At 45.6% G+C, this 24,586-nt stretch overlaps 1 protein-coding gene across 2 annotated transcripts in view; it reads left to right on the top strand.

Annotated features, from left to right (window-relative positions):
• The first annotated feature begins 2,149 nt into the window (after positions 1 to 2,149).
• The window catches only part of LOC8031949 (RING finger and SPRY domain-containing protein 1), a 34,632-nt gene continuing 12,195 nt past the window's right edge, over positions 2,150 to 24,586 (top strand). Inside the window, exons 1-4 of one of the 2 annotated variants that reach the window (XM_029995447.4) lie at positions 2,150 to 2,931; positions 18,658 to 18,823; positions 21,858 to 21,984; positions 23,590 to 23,648. In XM_029995447.4, coding sequence (XP_029851307.3) covers positions 2,573 to 2,931; positions 18,658 to 18,823; positions 21,858 to 21,984; positions 23,590 to 23,648 — 711 coding nt within the window. In that variant the 5' untranslated portion in view covers positions 2,150 to 2,572. The remainder of the gene's footprint in view (positions 2,932 to 18,657; positions 18,824 to 21,857; positions 21,985 to 23,589; positions 23,649 to 24,586) is intronic. The other variant, XM_029995448.4, reaches the window with a different exon arrangement.

The following is a 24,586-nucleotide window of genomic DNA, read 5'->3' on the forward strand; positions in this document are numbered from 1 at the left end:
CGACATGACGAGGAACGCAGCGGCGGTGACGAGAAGACGGAAAGCGTAGCAGTGTGCGACGCGGAGACGACGAGAGGCAGGGCTAGCTGTGAGCATAGCAGCAGCGAGGACTTCAGACCGGGAGGCCGGCCACTTCTGACACCATGTTGTGACCGTAGGCGTCCGAGTGCGACCACATGGTCGCCAGGCAGAAGAACACAACCACCCCGTGTGACAGCTCGTCAAAAAGTGCCTTTAATCGTAAATCAGCAACCGGAAGAAGCTTCGCTTCCGGTAAGCCCGCAGCACGACACATGTGGTGCCATCTATTGCCAGATGTCCTCGCTACACTTGTGACCTGTCAAAATGTGTAGCACTAAGGTGTGTGTTCGGTCCACGACCGTGGTTCCAACGTTATTAGTACCAACCAGGGTGTAAGATAGACAGGTGGGGAAACGGCCCATAGAAGCCTACCGCAGCGCCGTCACCGGATTGTGTACTCGTCTGCTTGCGGGTACTCCTGATTTGCGACAGATGACGCTGCGGCGAGAAAAAAAAAATCGGAATCGAATTAGCGTGGAACTTTATGGGATAGTGCGCAAAATAAACCGAGAGCACGACAGTCTTCTATTGAAAATCCACGAAAAACCATCTCCGTCAATTTAGCCGGTCGCCATCGGTCGCCCACCCGGAGTGAGAGTTCGCGGTGCTCCACATAGTTGGCGCCACAGAAAAAGAGAAACCCGAGGGGGACACAATGCGGTCGCTCATTTGGCTCTCGTTTCCCCACCTGTCTATCTTACACCCTGGTACCAACTCAGTTCTGGAACTCCGCTCCGGAGGGGGGGCAAGGTTGGGGGGGGGGGGGGGGGGGGGGTTTCATTGCGTGGCGCCTGTTAGAGGGCGTGCGCTCCGCATTAATACAAAATGGCTAGGTGGCATAAGCTACCACCCGATCCAAAGGGCTCAGCCGCGTTTATCTATCCATCTATTCAAACTTGCTATCATCATCATTGACAGCGTGCTTCTGGCGTCGCAACTGGCCTACGCGCTTTTTGGCGCTTTTTCTGACAGTAGCAGACGACTTTCAAATTGTTTCTGCTGCAGTTGGTATATGGTGCCTGGAACGCGTTTCCGACTGGTATGTTTACCGCGCCCCCAAAAAAAGTGGTCCCTCAATTTCCGCCTGATGACGTCATAAAAGTGTCATGCTGTCGCTGGTCACGACCCTGGTGGTGTCTCAACAGCTGTGGTGTCTAGAGCAGACGCCTGTTCTGCTGCAGGTCGCTCCCCACTGTGACAGTCCACGGAAGCTACGCAGCCGAAAGTTGGGACGCCTGGGACGCCGTGACGACAGCGACACTCGCGTTTGCTCGTGCTTTTCGCCTGCATTTCTACGGCCAACCGCCAGGATCGCGACAGTCAATAACATGACACTCCGGCTTCTGTGACGTCATTTGTTGCCACTTGGGGACCACTTTTGATGTATGGGCGGGATAGGACGATAAACACACCAGTCAAAGACGCGATCCAGGCACCATATCGGCACATCCTGATTTTAGCCACCGGAATGTGGCGCCGAGGAATTTGGGTTGTTCGAACGTTCGTAGCGCTTTGCATGCTCAAATAGTAATTTTTACTGGCGAAAGTGCAAAAATTAACCAAAAACCATGCTAAACCTCGAGAGGAGTCGGGACTCGCAAGCAGCCGCGGAGCAGTAGCAGTCGAAAACGCGTGAATGAATAAATAAAGCCGGCTGAGCCCTTTGGATCGGGCGGTAGCTTACGCCACCTAGCCATTGTGTTTTACCATTTAAGTTTAGAATATTTAAACGTGAAATCTGTATTCACTCCGCAAACCGGGCACTACGAAGAAAACGCCGGGGTACCCCTTTAAAGGGGTAGGGCATTATAATAACTCTATGATAATAACTTTATGGTTCGGTCGGACATCGCGTTTTACAAGTGCCCTCAATATTCCTGTTATTTTTTATTAAAATATACCATGCAGAGTTCCAATAAACAGTCCCCTACGTGAAAAACGCTTTGTTTTCTGAATGTGATCCCCTGGAAATGCATAAAATGTGGTTTAGTTCGCGATATGTGGTGAGGGGCGCTGCCTGCTGTTATACATGATATTCTCGATATTCTCAACACCATGTTTCCCGATTACCACAGGCTTATTGGTACAGTGATGGCGGTGATGGCGACAGCGGACGAGGGAGGCATTGGCCGCTGGGTGTTTACATGAGCTTCTCAGGTATACGCGGACCTTTGACACAACGTGAGCCTCCTCGAAGAGCCGAGTAGTTTCAACCCACGATGTGGCGCCCCTACTCTCGCATGGATCGCGTCTAGTCGAAGCCCCCTTGGGAGCGAGCGTGTGTCAACGCTCGCGTCATCCCGCTCGAGGAAAACGGAGCCGCCGTCCAGGTTAGCGGGTCCCTCAAGCGAGCGACGCTCGACCGAGGGAGCGACGTGCACCCCGGCTCCACAAGAGCTTCTTCTGGCTTGGCTGGTATGCGCGGTCCCCGGCCCGCTGCAGTGTTTTGGCCAGTCCGACATGTGAAGGAGCCGAGCCGTCGCCGCGACAGATGGTCCACGTCGGTGCTGGAGAGCCACCACGCCCGGACGCCCGCCTCGTGACATGCCGCGGACCTCTGACCTGCCACAGGACGCTCGAGGCCTCTAGCGAGGCCACTCGGGCGATGGGAAATCTCTTCTGCTGCGTCTGCAAGGAGCGCAAGTCGGGCGCGTCCGACGACGCCAGCAACGGCGGCTACCGCCGCAGGCAGAGCTCGCTGGTCGCGGAGGTCGGGAGCGACGGCTCCGAGCGACGTCGCTCGAGCTCGACCTTCGGCTGGCACGGCACCAGGGGCTCATTGGCGGCGCCCAGCTACGTCGAGCACCTCATCCTTGAGACGCTGTCCATCATCAGGACTCTGGTAGACAAGTAGGTTCGCCGGAATGGCTTGCTTGGCGTTGGCAAGCGCTCTCGAAGGCCTCTCGCGATACCCGGCGCTTGTCGAGAAGAGGGGACGGCCCTTTCTCAATGCCGAAAACTTGTCGTAAGTTAACTGGTCAAGGCGGGCATCTCGTCCAGCAAACACTTGGGTTTATACCCCTGTCACACGGGCTCATTTAGTGCACTTCAGCTCGCCGAATGTCACTTCAGGTGTTTCCGTGCCAATCGGGATAAATTAATGTCGCTTGTAAATGATGACAATAACGATGGGTAGGGTACTGTAAGACACTTTAAATGTTAAAGTAAAAGCGTACATGTTCCAGCAATATTTAATATTTTTAATAAAGACCCGTTATACAAGAACAAGTTACGTTAATTGACAATATTTTCTCCAATAGGATGATTCTGATCGATCCTCACAAGGCAATATAAGGACAAAGAACAATACGCAAACTCATTTGAAGCCGAGTGTGTTCTTCAACTTGAAGTTGTGTGGCACACTACACAAATGACACTAAAGGCAAAGTACACACCGTTGAAGTGTACTATATCAGCCAGTCTTACCGAGGTATTAGTTTTGTTCTACCTTGAGACGAGGGAATCAAAGTGTCAATCAAACCAAACCGTTATCTTTAGTCAAACCAACACCGAACCGAACCCCGAACCGAAATCTTTGCCGCCATCTTGGAACTGAACCGTAAAAAAATTATAAAAATAGCCGGATCAACACAATTCACGTTAGTTTTTTTTAATTTTTTTGTAGTATTACAAAATAAATATTTGAGAATAAAAAATGGCAGCTGAATTTCAATGCGATCCAGTCCTCGTGTACAGAATAGCAATGTATGCGAAAATGTGGGTTTTTTGTGGCGCTTTTGTATGTGCTCATGTGATGTCATGGTGTCAAGACATGCTGTCAAGTAATGTCACGTCACGTGGCCCAGTGACTCACTGAGTCAAGTTGATTTAAATTGAGTATGTATCTAGATTTCTTAGCGTTGTTGACACAGTGACTTCACATGACATCATGACTTCACACCGCAAGTCAAGTTTCCCCGTCACATACTAGATTGTCACGAGCCCGAGTCGAGTGATCGGCTTCATGACAATCGGCATCGCCAAACATTTGGGTAATGGCTCGTCTTCAATCGGTGACGATAATAGCCGAACTCTAACGATGTCTGAAGCTCCGTGGGTTAGTTGGTTCATACTGACGAAAAGGCAAACAGCGCACAGTAAACGGGGACTAAAGGAAGTGCAAACAGGACAAGCGCTGCCCTGTTTGCACTTCCTTTAGTCCCCGTTTACTGTGCGCTGTTTGCCTTTTCGTCAAATTTTAAGAGGTTTCAACAGGTCTTGTCTCTCTCGGTCATACTCGGTTGCAAGAGTGTGAACAGGCCTTTAGGCATCGGCCTTATGCTTGCAGGAAACACACTTGAATACATCTTACACTAACTTTCCGAGACTCTACAGTGTGTTTTGTAAACACCATCCTAGCACGTCCATTTCTTGTGGCGGTGTTGCGGTGGTGCTTCCAAAACATATTCCATGTGCAGAGGTTCCGCTTCAGACTCCACTCGAAGCTATCGCTGTTCATCTCTTGTTGCATAAAGCCATAACTCTATGTCCAGTGTACTTTCCACCTTCTCTTTCTCTGAAGCGACAAGATCTCGACTCCCTTTTAAGCCAACTTCCAGAGCCCTTTCTTTTACTTGGTGATTTTAACGCACATAGTAAGTACCCTTGGGGTAGTGATTATACAGACACACGCGGAAAGATAATCAAATCCATATTATTTTCACATCCGCTAAGCATTTTTAACACTGGTCATCCTACATATTTTAGTTCATCATCCTTGTCATCTACTTGCATTGATCTTTCTATTGGCAGTGCAAATCTGCTACCTGATTTTTATTTATTTATTTCTCTCTTCATGGACTGTTGAACAGAATCACTACGGGAATGACCACTTCCCCATTATTTTAGAATGTAAAGACACTCCTCAGTCTTCACCCACGCGCCATCCATGCTGGAAGCCTCAAAAAGCAGCCTGGAGCCTTTTTAAGCAATTGTCACTCCTGGCCTATTCTCACCTCGATCAGCTTTTGATTGGTGAGCTCAATCATCTTTTAACATCCCATATTCTCACTGCAGCGTCACTTTCAATCCCTCGGTCATCCGGACAACTTCCTAGACGACCGAAGTCATGGTGGAATGAAAACTATAACGAGAGTCGCAAACAGCAAAACAAAGCTTGGGGTGTTCTAAGACGTTATCCAACTCGGGATAACCTGATATCTTTCCGAAAAATGAAAGCTCGTGGTAGGCACATTCGTCGCAAAGCAAAACGCTAGAGCTGGAAAAAATATGCGTCCTCTATCAATAGCAGTACTTCTCCCAGAGAAGTATGGGACAGGATTTATAAAGTAAATGGCTCATATCATGCTTTCACCATTCCACTTCTTTCTAGAAATGGGAAATGCCCAAGCAATCTTGGAGAGCAGGGCAACATCCTTGGCGAGCATTTTGAATTTATTTCCAGCTCTCAGCACTATCCACCTGCATTTCTGCAACATAAAAGGAAAGCTGAAAGTATGGTACTGAAAACATTTGGTGGTGAACGCAAAGCTCGTAATGCACCCCTTACCTTAAGGGAACAGGGTAGGGCAAAATTTTGAAAAATATTGATTTTTCGTTTTTTAGGGATTTGGATTTCCCAGTCTTTCCCGAACAATGCTGACTGTGTAATTTGCGCGTGCGCGATTTAGCTACAGGAAAAATGACCTTTTCCGAAACCTAGGTGGTGACCGACCACGCCCCCTTTCATCTATGCCTGATCTGTATCTCTTCTATGTTGTAAAAGAAAAACAGTAAAAAAAATCGCAGGTTTTCTCTAGGTTTAGCGGAATGTTTATTGCTCGTCCAGCAACAGCAAAAACCTGTCTAGCTTTTACCTTGTTAGCCCCATAAATCCTCTGACACTGCCGGTATCGGTCGCGATGCGCAAACTTTTCCTTCTGCTTCGGCATGCTTGCACGGGCAAGGTAATTTATTGTTTACATTAACACTGGATTTGGAATTTTAATCAAATGACGAAGACGAAGAAGGTATTTCAAAAGCGTCGCTTCCAGGGTAGTCGACATAGGTCAATTTCTCATGCCGCCGAGTCCCCGCAACGCATTCTGATGCCTGACGCAGCGGCTACCACGTGTGCGTCTTCTTCGAAGCTGTCGCACACGGCAGTACGCTTTGAAGAGCTGAAGGCAAGTGTTAGTGACTGCAGCTATGAACTGATTGACATCGACCTTCTGTCCTATAGACCGTTTTATCGTGGGTAGCGCCATTTTGAGAGCGAGAGAGAAAAGGGGAAAGGGTACCGGCGCTTTCCCCCTTTCTGATTGTGTAGAAAGAGTAAAAGTCCCGGATGAGAGGCTTGGCCGGTGTTGGGTGTCTGCTGTGCCCCAACTTCTTTCGCGCTTTCTTTTCTGTTTTAGACTCGCAAACTTAATTAGAGCCACGGGCTTCGATGGCAACAGTCCCCCGGTCATCGGGACATCATTGCTCGGTCATAGGGTGCACGAATAACGACAGAAAGCGTCGAATACCGCCCAAGGACTTCGTAGCTTGCATGGAATTCGGCAAGGCACGTGCGGCTGCAATGTTTTGAAGCTCCACCGCTTTCCGCGTGACTGGAAATGATAAACCGTTCAGAAATTTTTGCTCGCAATAGACCCATTTCAACGCTGCCGTTTTTAGTAATCAACAAGCGATACACGAAACGGGAACCTCAATTAACTTTTGTAAACACCCGGAGCTGCTACATATCGTTTTGCTGCGCTGATTTTATCTTGCATGTCCGTGTCCTCATATTTCATTGTGGATGAACGACGAAGACGTTTCAGATGTGCTTATATCGAACCGCAGAAAGCGTCCAAGCAGCCACGAATTATTTTACTATTTGATGCAACGTTTTGAGTACTAACCTCCAATTTCTATCACTGACACGTTCGCTGCCCCTGTTCCCCCCGTTGCCGCACTGGCGGATGCCATGACTCGAACAAAGAAACGTACACACTGGGCTCGACGACGCAGATCGCAACACGCGAGTCGTACCCTGGAGCGACTATCCAGCGCTTCAAAGCGCCCAATCAACGGAAACAACCCAAAAAACCCACCAGCGGCACGCCAAGGAGCGCTTTTGCCGGCTCTCTGGCATCGCACAGGGGATCGCTATTCAGAAAAACCGATAGAACTACCTTTTCAACAATTTCTAGCCTCACCCGGCGGCGGAAATAAGCCTTCAACTAAGTGTTGTAAATGATAAAATCGAGTCAGTCACCACTGCAAATTATCAATATTAAGATAAATTCAGTTACAAAATTTTACAAGCTAAAACAGCAATTATAACGAGAAAACTGGCACGCACCTTGCGAGCGTACCCCATGTTCATCGGCGGTACAGCGTTCGGTGCGCGCTCGATTCACAAGCTGTTCCGGGCGCAGTCGAGAAGATGGTGTTGAGGATATGTCTTTTCGGTTTACGAACGCAACCCACTGCCGCCAAGACCGGGGTCATGTGGAAAGCGATGGAGCTTAAAGACATTGCAGCCGCTCTCGCCTTGCCGGATTCATTGCAAGCTACATAGGTCCTCGGACAGTATTCGACGCTTTCTGTCGTTATTCGTGCACCCTATGACCGAGCAATGGTGTCCCGATGACCGGGGAACTGTTGCCATTGAAGCCCGTTACTCTAATTAAGTTTGCGAGTTCAAAACAAAAGAGAAAGCGCGAACGAAGTTGGGGCACAGCAGACACCCAACACCGGCCAAGCCTCTCATCCGGGACTTTCACTCTTTCTACACAATCAGAAAGGGGGAAAGCGCCGGTAGCCCTTTCCCCTTTTCTCTCTCGCCCTCTTTCAGTAAAACGGTCTATAGCGTCGCCGAAAGCTGGTTGTGTAAAGTGTGCGGTGGGGACTTGCGGTTGGTTGAAAAAGCAGCACTAAGAGCTGGCGTCGCCTGCACCTACTTTCTGAACTGTGAAAAGTGCTGTTGAACCCACCGATTAGAGAGACGTCAAAACGGACAACTTCGGGCTTCTACTTGGTGTTTCACCAGGATGATTCACGGTGCAGTGGTTGCGGGACGTTGACCGGCAACGACTTTACTTTGCAGACAGGGCTACACAGCTCGTCACAAAAGGGGCCCACAAAGCAAGACAGCAAACAAAGAAACTAAATATTGACTAAGGAGGTGACAACCTATCTGGTAGCTACCGAACTGATACATCAGCAGGCATATCTAGAGTGCAAGTATATTATAAAACGCCTTTTTTCACTTCAAAGTCAATTATCTCAAAACATAAGTTTTTTGCGACGTTTGACCCTTTTTCTCTGAAACCATAAACACTAGAAGTATTATTTTTTTCTACTAACAAGACAACACGAGGGGGAGTTTACTGAACTAGAATTATGGAAATTAATCAAGGCAATTTTGTTTGACAAGCTGTTTATAGTCCATTTTGACATTAAAATTAGGAGGGTCTAGTAAAAACAAAAACAAAAAATAACTAAAATATATATAACAATAATTCTAGTTCAGTAAAGAGAACTCGGAAAGCTAAATACAATGATACCAACATGAATCCTCTAACCCTACCAGATCCCGAGAAAAAGGGTCACATACATAGGCTGAAACACATGGGAGTAATAGGGCCTACCCTGTTCCCTTAAACTAACTGAACATAGTGCTCCAAAACTCTAAGTCATCGGCTCCTGTTTCAGATGGTATTCATTACTATATGCTTCAACATCTCCATCCTTCCTCACTTGGTATATTATTTTATACCTTTTTAATCATATTTGGTTTGAGGGCTACTTTTCATTGGAGTAGAGAATGGCAACAATCATAGCCATACTCAAGCCCGGTAAGGAGCCATCCTGTGCAGCTAGTTATAGGCCTATCGCTTTGACTAGCTGCTTTGGAAAGACTCTTGAACAAATAATTAATAGAAGACTGATGTATTTCCTGAAACTAAATAAACATCTAGATTTGAACCAATGCGGGTATCGTTCGTCTCGGTCCACTCTTGACCATTTAGTACGGCTGGAGACAGTCGTGCGTGAGGCTTTCGTTGATTGACAACATTGCCTATCTGTGTTTTTCTACCTCGAAAGAGCCTACGATACAGCCTGGCGTTTTGGTTCACTGAGGGACTTATATGATCTGAGTATCCGTGGTCGAATGCTTCGTACCATTGAGACCTACCTCAGCAGGCATACCTTTTGGGTTCAGATAGGAACAACTTTATCTGAAGTATTTGTCCAGGAAAATGGTGTTCCTCAGGGAGGCGTTCTTAGTGTCACTTGGTTTATTGTCAAAATGAACTCCCTTGCATTGACTATCCCCCGCTTCGGTACAATATTCACTCTATGTAGACAACCGTCAGATCTCTGTGTCCTCTTGCAACCTGTCTCTGTGTGAGCTACGAATTCTCTAACCATCAATAAGCTATCAACCTGGGCCAATGAAAATGGGTTTTAAGTTTTCCTCGGATAAAATAGCTTGTGTGTGCTTTCCTTGGAAACACGGAGATCTGTTCTAGCACTAAACAATGCCACAGTTTCTGTGAAGCCTGAGCACAAGTTCCGGTGTCTTACATTTGAGAGCAAACTAAACTTTGATGCCCATGTTAAGAATCTGAGATTAAAAGCTCACAAATCATTTAATATTCTTAAAGTTCTATCCCACCAATCCTGGGGTTCTGACCGGAAGGGCCCTTTTGAGGATATATCGCTCGATAGTGCGATCACGACTTGACTATGGCAGTATTATTTACAATTCAGCTAGGCCTCTCATTCTAAAAATGCTCGACCCTATCCATCATCTTGGGTTACGATTGGCGACGGCTGCCTTGCGCACGTCTCCTGTGCCAAGTCTGTGTGCAGAGGCCAACGAGCTGTCACTTGAAAAGAGATTTTCATTGGGCTTTATGTATTCCCTGAGAGTCCAGTCCATTTCTGATCACCCTGCGCGAATGGCTATGGAAAACATGCACTCTGAAAGGGTGTTTCAAAACAAAGCCACAACTGTGCCTTCCTTCTCTTTGAGATTGAAAAGTGCCTGTGAGAATATGGGACTCAATTGGAGGCCTCCTGTAGTGCAGTCTACTTCTGCGGGAGCACCTTGGGAGCACCCAAGTCTGACCTTTCACTCGCGCGATGCAAGAAAGCTGGTACTCCCAATGCTGTGTTTCTTCAGGAATTCTTTGCACTGCAAAGTCAGTACGGCGAATATGTAAGCGTCTACACAGATGGTACCAAGACGGAATCTGCTGTTGGGTGTTCCATGGTTGGCCCGACTGTTCAACTTGTTAGACGAATCAACTCATCTGCTTCTATTTTTACAGCAGAGCTCTATGGTTTGCCTCTAACCGTAGGCTATACACTTGAGAAAAAGCTGTCTCACTCCATCGTATACACAGACTCCCTCAGTGCATTGCATGCGCACTCTTCGCTAACACCTCTCAACCATTTCCTGCTCCTTGAACTGCGAAACAAGGTTGTTGCTACCTCAAGGCAGGGATACCAAATTATATTTTGCTGAATTCCCAGCCACGTGGGCATTTCAGGCAATGAGGCAGCAGATCACGTAGCAAGTACTTGCGTGAAGCGAAGTTGATCTCCACAACATTACTTATGCAGACTACAAAGCCCTTTTTAGGCGTCACATTCAGTGCAAATGGCAGGCTGGATGGGATCAAGAAATCGTCAACAAGTTGCACATGATCAAACCTTTTTGAGCCAATGGCAGAGTGCACGCCACCAGGGATGCTTTTTTGAGGTTGTCCTTTGCCGGCTCAGGATTGGTCACACTCATCTGACTTGTGGCTACCTCCTTCGTGGGGAGGACATCCCCAAGTGTGAGCAGTGTGACGGTGCCTTAAGCATTCTACATATTCTAGTTGAATGTCCTGCTTATCGTGAAGAACGTCTTTTGTACTTCTCGCAACTGTATCAAGAACATATTCCACTACACCCAGCTCTGCTCTTAAGTGATGATCGTCTTGTGACACACACTAATGTTCTCAAATGTTTAGATAGTATCGGCTTTCTAGACTGATTGTAGCCTTCTCAACCAACACATCATGCCCATCGCCTCTTTACCTTTTGGTACCCTAATACCATCTTTTATCTAATCACTGGCTACTAAAGCCTCTGTTTTCTCTCTAAACCTTTTCCAACAATAGTCTTGATTTTGGCGCCCTATGGCTTTAGTAGCTTTAGTGCCATGAACACCAAATCAACCAACCAACCAACCAACCAACCAACAGAAGGGTTACTACTTCGTTCGTTAACGAATTCCATTCTTGGATTGCCCGAGGGAAAAAGGAATAGTTGAATACATCATGCTTATATTTGTATTGCCTGATAGCTCTGGAATGATTGAGTCTAGATGAACCCGTTGATGAAAAAGTGATATATCTCGCTGTCAACATAATCTGTGTAGATTAGCTCTGATCTTCATCGGTTGTATGCCAGCCTCTGCAAGTAAACCTGACGCAGGAATATTATAACTAAAATTGTTAATTATAAGTCGCCCAGCAAGTTTTTGTACACATTCAAGTTTACCGATTCCCTCCGCGGTTTTAGGTTACCAGACTACATTGGCATATTCCAGCATGGGTCTTATGAGTGCAGTTTTGTTTTGTTTCCCTGTCATCAAATTTTAAACTACGTCTCAGTGTAAAAAGTTTACCCCTCGCCCTGTTAACATCATCATCAATATGCTGACTCCATTTTAGTTTGCCCGTTATTGTTACTCCAAGGTATTTGTATTGCTCGACATAACTGATGGGAGTCCCAATAATTGAATAATTATACTTCAAAGGATTTTTTTTTTTCAGGCTGCTGTTATTTGTACTGTTTTAGTGTAGTTTACCTGCATTTGCCATATTTATCTGCCCATTCTTGAATTTTTACCAAGGATTCATTAGGAGCCATCTGATCTTGAGTTGATTTTACCCCACAATAAATAGCACAATCATCGGCAAGTAATTTAATTTGTACTTCAATATCTTTAGTGATGTCGTTTATAAAAATAAAAAAATAAAAGAGGCCCGAAACCGACCCTTGAGGTACCCCGGACGTTACAGGAAGAAGGCCAGAAGACTCCAAATCGCACGTGTCCCAAAAAAGTTTTATTTTCTCTTGGTTTCGGTTTTTATCGACTCGATTGGCAACGATGAGCACATTTAGCTTGGTCAGCCTTGCAATCCTTTGTTCTGTTTATTTTCCCTGTGTATCTTAAGTTTGAAGCACGCGAAAAAACTGGGGGGTTCGGATTCCAAGCGCTACATCATCTGCGGCTGGATTGTTATTCTTCAACCATAAGCGGTTAAGCAAGTCGGCCGAGGTGAGGTCGAGTCGTTAAGCGTCAGATTGCCTGAGGGTCTGCAGCCTGGGTTCCGGACGTCAGCCAGTTGAAAACAGATTAGCAAAATATTCCTTTTAGTACTTCATTGTTAGAAGTTGGAACCGCATTCCTGCAAGATCAATCGTGATTTGATAGAACTGAAATGCGGTCTGATCCGAAACCTTGCCGGCCAGCAGCTCTCACGTGAGCGGTAGATCTGCTCGGCGTACTTTAACCTTGCTCCTGCTTATCTTTAGAATACGATAACACCGTTAATCGTAGTCTGCTGCTTCGATATTGAGTTGTACAATAGGATAAACTCGAAATTTGTTGCCCTGTTCCTCCGCGCAACTGCACGCCCATTGCTTACACACGTCACGTGGTTTGCACATGTAATTAATATGTCGAGCACGTGTGGGCTGTGCTATAAGCAGTGCTGGTTTGCATTTTGAGCAGCTGAAAGCCACTCAGAAAATGTCACGGACACTATCTTCAAAAACATATGGTACTTGCTTTTTGGTTCTCATTAAGGCTCGCAACGTTTCAAGTTTTCGCATCTGTTACACTGTTATCCCATCTACCTAGGTTTCTATTCACTCATGTTCATCTGTGCTGCTAAGCACAATTGAAATTGCTCCCGTGCTTGTCTAAGACACAAGCTGAAGTGCAATGAAAACAGACCCGAGCTGCTCCTAGCCTGCTCCAGAATATAGATTTAGCTGCTCCCAACCTGCTCCAAAATAGCTGTTTCAGCTGCTCCCGTGGCTGCTCCCAAGTACATTTCATGAGTTCCACCCCTGAATGTACATATTGTAATCTATTGGAATGTAGAATGCTATCTAGTTTACTAACTGATCATTTTTGAAGATTGTAGAAAGTTTTAAAAGAAGTTTTGGGCGTGATGCACAATCAAAAGGTTTCGATAGATGATAGATCAAGGAAAATTACGTCTGCCTGGCACCTATTGTTAATTGTGTTTGCGAGCTCATATATTAATTCAATAAGTTGGGTACCTACTTGTTGATAATGATTTCCTAAAACCGTGCTGAGATGGGAAAAGAATATTGTGAGTTTCGAGATATTGACACATGTGAAAGTATTAAATGCTCTAGAAGCCTACAACAGGTACTTGTTAAAGATATTAGTCTATAGTTAGGCGGGTTGTTTCTGTTGTCAGACTTGTGAATGGGGATTATTTTTTCAACTTTCCAATGATGAGGTAATACCCATGGCGAATAGAGGCGGTGAAAAGGATGCAAAGATATTTGGACATGTATTCTGCATAACGCTTCAAAAATCATTATGTAAAGCGTCAGGACCAGGGCACTTCTTAGGGTCTCTATTATTTAACGAGTGAAAAATTCCCTGTCACCATGTCCTCAATACCAGGGGAAAGACGGGAGTCCTTAACAAACTCCAACAAAAATCCACAGACAAATTAAGAAACGAAAACAAACATAAATTTTGAGAGTTTATATGAGTGGAGGACTTGAGATCTTTACACATGGAACCGAACCTCGGGCTTGGTTCCACGTCAATCTCAGAAACATGATTTTCGAAGCTCGAGAGCCAGATTTTTTTTTTAGCATGCAATAAAGCGTCTGTTTGTGACACGATTAAAGCGAGACATGAAACATGGCATGAAACCACTCGATTTTATTACTCACCCACGCTGTCAAACACAAAAGCGCTTGTGTATGTCTGCCCAAACAGAACAGTTGAAAGAAATGGGCTATGTGATCAGGAGTATCGCATGATCGTAACTAGTCGGACGTGAAACTAGTTCTCTAGAATCTAAAATAGCCTTTTGACGCCGGTGTCTGCAACTGTGTGGACGTGAAAATCATTCACGGGATTGATGCGGTAGGTCGGGTCGACATTGTCACAATCACAATATTTTCACTCATCCTCAGAAACCACGCTGCTCTCTCTTTTTTTTTATTTTTTTTTATTTAGAGAATGAGTGGCACAATTGTACACACTACGACAGATATATCTCTAGTCGTCGTCGAAAACTGATCGCTCGATTTTTCCAGGGCACGATCGAGCACGAGTGGCACAATTCTTCACACCCTCCTTCAACTACGTCCGACAGGCATATCATAGTTTCGCTTTGGCCAGCTCAGACACTCACGGCGACAGCGCGCATTTGACAAAGCAATGCTATGCTTGCACGCGCTCTCCTGTGCTCGAAAGACGCGAAACAATTGCATGTCTCGGCTGATTTGTGGGCGTCTAACTTTGTACAGTGTCGCACCCGTAGACAAGTTTCCACTGGGACGTCAGGTAGGGCCAAGTAACTTTCGCCACGGAGGCCAAATAAAACTTGATGCGATGCTTTTCTTGGTGCCATATGGTCCAGAAACACACACTGATCTACCGTAATATATGGGCAAGCGCCCACTTAAAATTTAGAGATAATCGCAGAAAAATGGGAGATGGGCGCTTGTCCGGTCATCAATTTTACATATCAATCTACTGTGCGTATTTTCTCAGATCTTACAAATTTGGGTATGGGCGCTTAGTGTGGCATGGGCAGATGTGCGGTATTCTACGGTATGTTACATCCGTTTTTTGACATACCTTTTTCAGTGTTTCGCCAAGAAAAACTTAAGAGGTGCACACGCTCATTCTTGCTCATTGAAACATACGCAAGAAGCTGGTCAACCGGAAGTTATCTTGGCCACAGGGAGTTCCTCCATTACTTGTTTATGTTGATCTTAGAATACCATGTATAGCTTGTTGCGATTGTAGGTGTGTGGCCGATTTAGGAATAGGAACTTTTTTGTTATAAGCTCGACAACTGATTCCAACTATGTTTTCTTAATCTTAAATTTAGACTGGACGAAAATGTATTACCAGATGAACCACTCGCTGATGCTAACTCTGTCAAATGGCCACGACCACTTATCTCTATGATGATTGCTGGATCGCGCTTTCCCGCTCCGCGAGTGCGGCCACCGTACAGCCATTTTGCATGCAGAAAAATCACCTTTTTGGAGCTTTGCAGAGGCTGGCGGCATTGAGCTGAAGACACTGTTTCTACCCGTTCGTTGTCATTCACCGAATAAGTGTTTTTTTAGGACCTTGTGTAAACGGTGAGACTTGCCTTTGAGAACACGTGGAAATTTTTCCGAAAGCAAAGCGCGGCAGGACAGAGGCACAACTCTTCGAAAGCAAGTTTCGCCGGTCTCGCGGCGGGATCGAAGCTTCCTTGGCACGCCAAAGTGCTGCGCCTCTGCCTTTGCGTTCTTGGATACCGACTCAGTGCTTCACCGGGTCACATGCTGGACAACATGTACAAAAACAAGTCACCCATGCAGCACCGGCAAACTGCAAAGAAACATGATTATGACACAATCACAATACAACTTAAACAAACATTTGTTACTTAGCTGCTATTTGTACCACGGCATGGCTGCCCTTGGATAATGGCAGCAACGCACTGCGAGCGAGAGTAGGCGCATGCGTACAGGGCAACCCGAAAAAGGTTCATTGAGCTGCCAGTTTGCCTTTATGTTGTAGCCTCGATATAATATCCGACATCCCACGCAGTAGAGAAGCTAAATTGAGCAGAGACTCGAACCGTAACTGTAACCAAAAGCGAAAGCTGTTTAGAAACTTAATTTTTTTCAGTAATCGTAACTGGAACGAAATCGTTATTTGAAATTTATGAAAACCGTAACCGTAAAGTATTTACCCGTAACCAATATTAACCGAAAAATAAAAATATCAGTGTTTCTTAAGAATGACCTCGAGGAGGGACCTTGAAATGTCGTGGCCATTTGACAGAGTTACCATCAGTGAGTGCTGCATCTTTTAATACATTTCCGTTCAATCTAAATTTAGTGTTAAAGGGACACTGACAGGGTATTTTCGCTCACCAAGGCTTTTATTTGTACATGGCACATGAGAGCCCAACTATTCAGAACACGATTCGCGGCTCGAAATTCGCTGCCCGAAAGCCGCCGATCGAGAACTGGCCAGTTTGGGTCGCGCTCACTCTCTTCTCTGGTTCACAACGCCGTCTTCTATGGTTTAGTTACAACCACCAAATATAATCAGGGTTGTGGGTCATCGAAGGCACACACTCAATATAAAAAAGAAATATGATATCAATTTTTTTGTGACTTCTAAAAAGCTGTAATAAATAGAAAAAAAAGAATTACAAGGACATCTAAGCACTTTTTATGAGTTGTGAATGCGAAAGCATGAATGTCGTTCTTCCGCTCCCTTCGTTCGTCTGCGGCGTACCGGCGTGAACGGCCACGTTTTGCTCCTGCCGAGGTAGCGGCCGACGGCCGAGCGCGCTCTCTCGTGAAGTGGCTGCGCTGCGCTGAGCTCGGCTATGGAGCCTCCCCGGAGTCTGCCCGGGCGGGCTTTGCTGGCTCTGCGGCCGGGCCGTTGCACCGCCATGGAGAGGGCTTCTCTGTGGTGTGGCGTTCCTTGGAACTATGCCGCGTGGCAGCCAATGGGAGCCTCGTTCCTTGAAACTATGATACACGCCAGCCAATGGGAGCTTATCTATCTAATCGCTGCTACATATGACAGGCTTCGCTCCATTGGGACAGGGCAGTTTAGGTGGCGTTTGGCGCGGCTTCAAAAGCTGATAACGCCGGATCGCTGCATGGGACAGTTAATGCTTTCGAATTTAAAAAGCACAGCCACGTGACTTCCGGCAATGCTCCTCCTCTATATTTCTTCTTCCTCCCCAGTCCAGTATTGGTTTTGAGCAGTGCATTATTTTTACTTTATTGAAAATATATGTGACGCTGTAGCAAAATATTGATTGGGGAGTCTTCTGACACCATGTTAAACATCTGGCAAAAAATTAAAAAAAAAATATTTGGGGGGTGTCAGTGTCCCTTTAAGAATACCTATTTGGAGTCGGTGGTTGAGCTTGTAATGAAACTCCTCAATTTCTAAATCTGCCGCACTCCTACAGTCGCTACATGTATTGAGTATGTGTCGCCTTCATAGTATTAACTGATAAGTTAGAATTCTGAGATGTTCATCCAACTCTGTCCTTTCAAAACCAACGAACATACTTTTAGAACAGAGGACATATTTTTACAGCTTTCTGTGTTGTTCATTTCTCTCCTTAGTCTTGCTTGCTTTGCACTATAGTATTTACATTAGGTTTGACTTTCACCAACTAGCCTAGCTCCCAATTTTATTACTTCATTACATTTGGCAGTATTTTACTAGAGGAGGGCTATAGTTCTGCTCCTTCCCTCACTGTGGGCAAAGTCTTTCTGCTTATCTTAGGTTGCAACAAACTATAGAGACGAGAAGGTGCAAATGGCTCTTCCAGCACCCAGGGGGAACTTTTTGAGGGTTGTTTACAAATGCTGCCGAACGACAAAGTAGTGATGTTTATTTTTATTCTATAAAATGCTATGATCCCCGAGTAGCGGGAGTAACATGTATGCTTGGGTATCATATTATATAATGCAAATAGATGTAGTGAACAAGTGTTGGAGCTAGAAACGTGTGCAACTTTTGACCCATTAGAAGTACTAAGACGTTTTTGAGTTTTTGTTATTGTGAATGTCCCTTCGTTGGATATCTGGGACTACTTTAAACCGTTTATTATAAAATGGCTGTCTTGCATTTCAAAAAAACATTATTATTGGAGAAACAGAAGAAAAAAAATGGTTTTTAGGAACGTGTAATTGGTAACCGAAACCGTAAAAATTAAAGCCGTAAAAAACTGAAATAAAGCCGAAAGCAACAGGAAACTGTAACCGTAAGCATAACCAAAATGTTATATTTTTCAGGTTCGAGTCCCCGAGAACGAGGCCGTAGTCGGACGTCTCTGTTTCATTAGTGCTGCCATGGCCACCACTGGCCACAGCACCATGGCTGTTCTTTTAATGTAGTTTGAATGCTTTCTACTGATAGGCCTTGTACCAAAGCAATTTTGGTCAACTGAACACAGTATAGAGCCCCCACAAATACAGCAAGATGTCAGCGGTGAAAAGTGTTCATTACTGCCGAGGTCACCTGGGCGGTGCCATCTTGAGCAGTGGCCTCTTGAGGTGTTTTTGCGTGGACAGAGAAGTATGGCCTAAAGCTGAGGTGGGCTGTCTTTGGAGTGTGGAACATTTTTTGGGATACTGGGCAGTGTTTTATTTTCATGGTTGGTGCACCTTCCTCGGTGTTTTATCGGATCACCTGGAGTCCCTTGAAGTGTGGAATGTGGCATTTGGGGCCGGTTCCTCGGTGTGCATTTGAGCCCAAATATATCCTTCTGCACTCGGACAGCACGTTGAGGTTGAGCTGTGTGCCCTTGCCTGCAGTGAGCAGGAGCCGCCCCCGTTCATGATCAAGCTGCACCTGCTGGCAGACAAGGAATCCGGCTGGCTCCTGGTGGTCAAGTCGATGGTCAACGCCATTCCCATGGAGGACCCCCTGGGCCCCGCTGTGATCACCCTCATCCTGGACGACTGCCCCCTGCCGACCAAGGTTGCTCTCGGGTCCTTAGGGGCACGTTTTTTACCACTAATCACCAAAAACGATCCTGGGGTTCGAGTCAATTACGACTCTTGAATAGTGGTCCAAAGTTTCATTGGCAGCTGTCGAGCATGTGAGTGCTTAAAGGGGCCCTGCAATGATTTTTTTACTAATTTTTAATTTGCACCGAACCTGAGCGCACTGAACGTAGTAACTTAGTGAAACTTTTCTTTTCTCGAAATTCCCTTTATTTTAAAAGTTATAGGCAAATTAAAATTACAAAAACAAGCAAAAAATAACGTCCCTTATGACGTCCTTGGTTGCTTGAGAGTGGCCGTCAACTAGAAGAGGGGTAGTGAGTTTATCGAGTGCTCACGGCTGCCGCACTCTGAGTCGACGGCGCAAGAGGGCGACATTGAAGCATGTTCTGGATAGGCTGTATGCAGCGGGCAGCTAGAGCGGCTCTCATTGCATTTGCTGCGCGATTAAATACTAATTCGGCATGACACTTCATTGGCCACAAACGACAGCAAACACGGGCTAAAGATCAGTTTACAATGGGAGCTGCTTTGCGCTGCCATACCGCGAAACGGCCAAACCGCAAGACAAAGCTTTTCGCCGAAGGCTTTCGGAACGCTCGGAGCCGGTCGGATCCTCCTGCCCAAACGACCGCAGCGCCGCCGCGTACATCCGTGACCTTTCCGTGTCGGCGCCTGATCCCACTACTCCTTTCTAGTATGCGTCCCCTTTTCCACCGCTTGGTGGCGGGTATGTCGGCGGGTCATTTCTTGTTTCCGTGCTTTATGAACTGCATTCGTTTCTTTTTTTGAACTAAAATACTGAACAAAAACTACTTTTATAAAGAATTGAAACGGTTCGCGCCACTTATATTTTGCATTTCGACTAAAAAGAAGCTTTTAGCGGCTCTGACCAGTAGTAAGCCCAGGACCAAAGACGTCACGTTTTGCGCGCTTTCGGTACCGCGGGTCGCCCTCGTCGGTGGAGAAGGTTTCCGCGTCGTCCGGTTAAAATATGACGCACTGATATTTAGTTACTCTCTCCGTGCCCGCTGGCTTGCCTGAACCTCAAGAGACGTGGAAGCCGCAAAAAACGTGGACGCTTATATATGATTGCAGGGCCCCTTTAAAGGGGTACTCCACCGATTTTTTGAGCTACCTCAACTAACTATATTTTCTGACTCCCCGGCCTTTACTCTCTCCGGTATGCTATTTAGAATCGCGAAATTCATAATAGTTATTGCGAAATCGGCAAATGAAAATGATGCAAAAACCAACATTCAAATATACGCGCGCTTTTCAGGGCCGTGACGTCAGTGGCAGGCAGGCTTGCCAGTCGAGCAAGCAGCCAAAAAATAGAATATGCCAATCATTTGTTCCGTGCTGGAGCGCGGGTACTGCAGCGAGCTTCCCAAGCATTCATTTGACACCATGAAACTGCTTCGAATCAGTTTAAAACGAAATCTACAGCCCAAAGAGTGAACCCCTGCCTTCCACTGACGTCACTTTTTCATCGTTGCCAGTAGAGACTTCGAGCTTGAAAAACACGGTGAGGACCAAAACTGTAAATTCAATAACTTCGCGAAAAAACAATATTTTGACCTAATATTTGGGATACTATTTTCGCGATGTTTGTTGGTTAGTTTAGCAAAATTTCAAGCAAATCGGAGACAATGAAAAAATCGGTGGAGTAGCCCTTTAAATTGCAATTTTTGAGAAAAAAAAAAGAATTTTTTTTTTTTTTTTATGTATTGTGGTTTTACAACTAATGGTGTATACTCCTGCAAACTTTTATTGCAATATCTGAAGTATTTAGGGAGAAATAAAACATTTTCGGTAAGCCAACGATGCAAAATCACGTTTTTGAAATGTGAAACTTCCGTTTCCTATTTTCAAACTGTTGTAGCTTCGCACCGGTGTGCCATAGAATGATGATCATATTCTCGTTGGAAAGAGCATTTCTTCACAGTTTCAGTTCAATAAATATCTTTGTTTGAGAGTAAACTCTATTTGGGCGAGAACAGCATAGAAGTCCAGCTTTCACGTAGAAGAGGCTATGCATATGGCCAAGAATCGAAAAGCCCACCCTGATGGAACACAAAACTGACAAAAACCAGCATTCATTTATAGAAAGTCACGTGGGTTTGTCTGCTTTGTATTTCGATGATGCTTTCCCCGCCCATACTTGCTGATGCTGGTTAGTGTATTGCAAGCATACCCAATTCCTCACTCGTTTCACAATCACTGTGACAATGTCCACATGCCGACGACAAAATGACACTCAAAGAAAGCGTTTTAAGCCTGGATTCGCTCAGAAAAGCCATGCAGGAGATTGGGTGTAAGCAGAAGGCACCATCTAGGCGCTTGGTGCCTTTCAGTTGCCACCACCTCCAATAAAAGCAATTGTAGTGGTGCGGAAACTTCAAACAGGTTTTTCTCAGTTTCACTTCTTTGCAGCAACTTTCGTTTTAGGAAATCTATCATTTCAATGAATCGCTGAATGTATTCTTTGCTGTGGATGTTTCTGAACTGAAATTTAATGAGGAAGGGAGCTAGATATCTATTTTTCTATTGAAATGAAGTTCTTATTGCCAAAAGGTAGTTTTGATGAGGAGAAAATGCCCCATTATGTGGAATGCTTTTCAATTGACATTTTGCATAGAAAGAACACGGATTTTAAGGTAAAAAATAAATAGCCCCACCCACCATATGTTCTAGTTAAGGCTAAAGCTTAGAAATGCTCAATATTCTCCTGCAATTTTATACGATAGATTTCCTTGCCAAGTGAGGTGGCTTACATCAATAGCAGCTGTGTACCTTCCCCTGTAGCTTGTCGGAAAATAGTCCTACAGAGATGAAATTTCATAGAGTGCATTTAGGCAATGAAATGAATAGACCCTCCAAATTTCATCAATATTGATCAACTGGTTTTAAAGTCCACATTTCAAGGTGATGTTGCCCCTTAAAAAAATTGCAAACGTTTTCATTGGGGGTTGTTTTAGCTACTGAATGGCCCGTTTCTTCCCCAGGAGTCTGTCGGGAAGCTGTCGCAGATGTTCCAGTTGTCGAGGGAGCTGTCGGTTGGTGGCAGAAGCAACCCGACATGGCACAGGAATATCTGTGTTGTACTGGGCTGCATTGCAGAAAAGCTTGCAGGTGATTTGTGCCTCTATAGACCTTTTCAAAATTTGATCTTGCCACATTGTTCGCTATCAACGCCTGCGCCTATGTCATACAAACAAATGTCTCGGGGTACTTCTAGTAGCCGACGAAAAAACAAGTTGAAAAGATCTGCGCTGTCAGATGGCCCGATTCCCGTGCATTTGAGATGTCGGCACAGTGAAACCCGCAGATTGTTTACACTCGGCTCAGTCTAGTGTCAGTGTACCTCATGCAGACTGGTTGTTTTCTGCCGAAACTCTGTTGTATTGGGCAAGAAGTGAACAGTGAAGAAAATACTGTCTATTGTTAACATACCAAAGTGACCGTGTCCCATTAAATAATACAATGTTTTAATTAATGCCATTAGCATGATAAAAGTTAGACTGCTATTTGGGCCACTTAATGGCATTAAATTTTGCAGCAACTTCACTGATTTACTATCTTGCTGCAATGTCGACTGTATAAACAGCACGTGGGCAGTTCGAGCCTGTTTCACCCAGCGTCAGAAGCAGTCAAAAGGCCGTCGTGTACGTCCATGGGAAATAATGGAATCTGATTCATCGAGCTTTTCTGAGTCAAGCAACAGCCAGCAAATGTTATAAGATTTTCAGCACAAAATTTCGGACGATTCACCGTTTGCATTCAATCCGCCGGCATCGCCTCCGAGGGGACCACCTGTGGTGGCTGCATTTGCAAACCGCCGACGTATGGACCCAGATTCTGCTTCAGAAGTGCAATGATATGGAAGGTTTTGTTTGCTAGCACAATGCGAGCGCTAGGAGCCAGCTCTCGCTTCAAACTGCTCAGACCCTCTTCCGTCACAGAAACTTCTCGGTCGGAAACCGATGAGATGGTACTGCTGCATTTCTTCGTGGTGTTGTTGCACCCCACAGCACATGACCGATTCTTCCCATCCTCCATCGCATGCCGCAAATAGCCTAAACCAGACTCTCGCCATCACCACAACGGCGCGGAGGAGGGAGCGTCATCTGCTCTCGGATACAACATTTGACGTCGCAAGCCCCCCCCCCCCCCCCCCCCTCCCCTCTTCCTCCCCCTCCTCCTGTTGCTGTCAGTAGAACAGTAGTCGGCGATTCATAGGTGTATGCGTAAACTTGTAAATTAGTTTTTTGGAAAAAGAATATTATTTTGACGAGATATTTTGTAGACGTACTCGGGGGCGGATGTTCAATGTGGGTAAAATTTTATGAAAATCGATGATCATCATATATTTTTCCGGAGCCTGCCTTTAGATATCCGCAGGGAGGATAACGGCACAAACCGACTGGTTGATGCTGCTACCCTCGTAGGTGGTATACTGCACACTTTCGAATCTGCTTTTGGGCGTTCATTTGACAAATGCTTGCTTTATGTTGTGCCATCTGTGAGGCATCAACCTAACAATTTTTACCATTTTCCTCTTTGTGCATAGGAAGCTTGTTTTAGCCTTAAATGAGCCACCTCAAGACACCCTTGTGAAAGGTTTCATTGCACTCAGTTCATTGGTTTCTTTATAGAAATTGTTTTTATGCCTGAATAACGCTTGGGAACATGATGATTTGAATAGAGTTTTGTGGCTCTTCTTATCTGGCCCACCAGGTCCAAGCAGCGTGGCATTGCTCACGCCAGACACCCTGGAGTACCTTGTTGCAAACCTGGTGAGTCGAGGCAGCCTCGGACATCCCGATGGGGTGGCCATAGGGGATCTTGACCATCTGCGTCCTAATCGGGGATTGTCCGAGGATTGTCCCATCCAGAACTGGAGGAGAGAAGGGCACTTGCCTGAATAGTACCTACTCTAGTGTGGGTTATTTTTCCACTACCGTAAAATACCGAGCAAGTGCCTGTGCAAAAGCTTTTAAGCCAGAGAGCAGAAGGGGCACACGGTAGGGTAGGCCCTTCTTTGATCTGACAGAACAGTATAGGGGCAGTATAGAGGTCTGGCAGTACCCTTATTTTTAAATCCGCTGGTGATAAATCATCAAACTTTACCATTTCACACCGACGTGCTTAGCCCATTGGCTACCGCACGCATCGTGCGCTGCCGGGTGGTCCGTATTGCACATTTTTTCCCCCTAAAACGGCTACTCTAGGCATGACTATTTTGCTTGTATAATAAGCATTTACAGTAAAACTCGGTCTAGAAAACAAGAAGACATGTTTATTTACATTTTAAGTGGTTTGTTAGAGTCTACAAATCAATATTAGGCACTGGCAGATTCTTCATCGTATGATAGATCTTGAAGTACTCGGGCATGTGGAGAGCTGCGCCGCACTTCTCGCACTCTCGTCGACTTTCACTTTTCTTGCCTTGTGCCTTGCACACTTGTTAGTGCCTTGATAGGTTTAGCTTGACAGGATTTGGCGGAATCTGACGAGGGGAAGTGTGCCTACCTTGCGGCCTTAAAGGAGCTGTGCAACAATTTCAGGGCTTTGCTTAAATTATTGTAGAAGTTGATGCCTGACACTTCTGAAGTGAAGAAAACAGATTTTGCCTGGATACCCTAGTTTTTATTTTTAAAAAATAAAAAAGATCCAGGTTTTTGCCGCCTCTCAACTTGTATGTCGTCTTCCGGGTCACATGCGCAGTGACCTT

This window comes from Ixodes scapularis, unplaced genomic scaffold, assembly GCF_016920785.2.
Source record: "Ixodes scapularis isolate PalLabHiFi unplaced genomic scaffold, ASM1692078v2 PGA_scaffold9__187_contigs__length_104089568, whole genome shotgun sequence".
NCBI lineage: Eukaryota > Metazoa > Arthropoda > Arachnida > Ixodida > Ixodidae > Ixodes > Ixodes scapularis.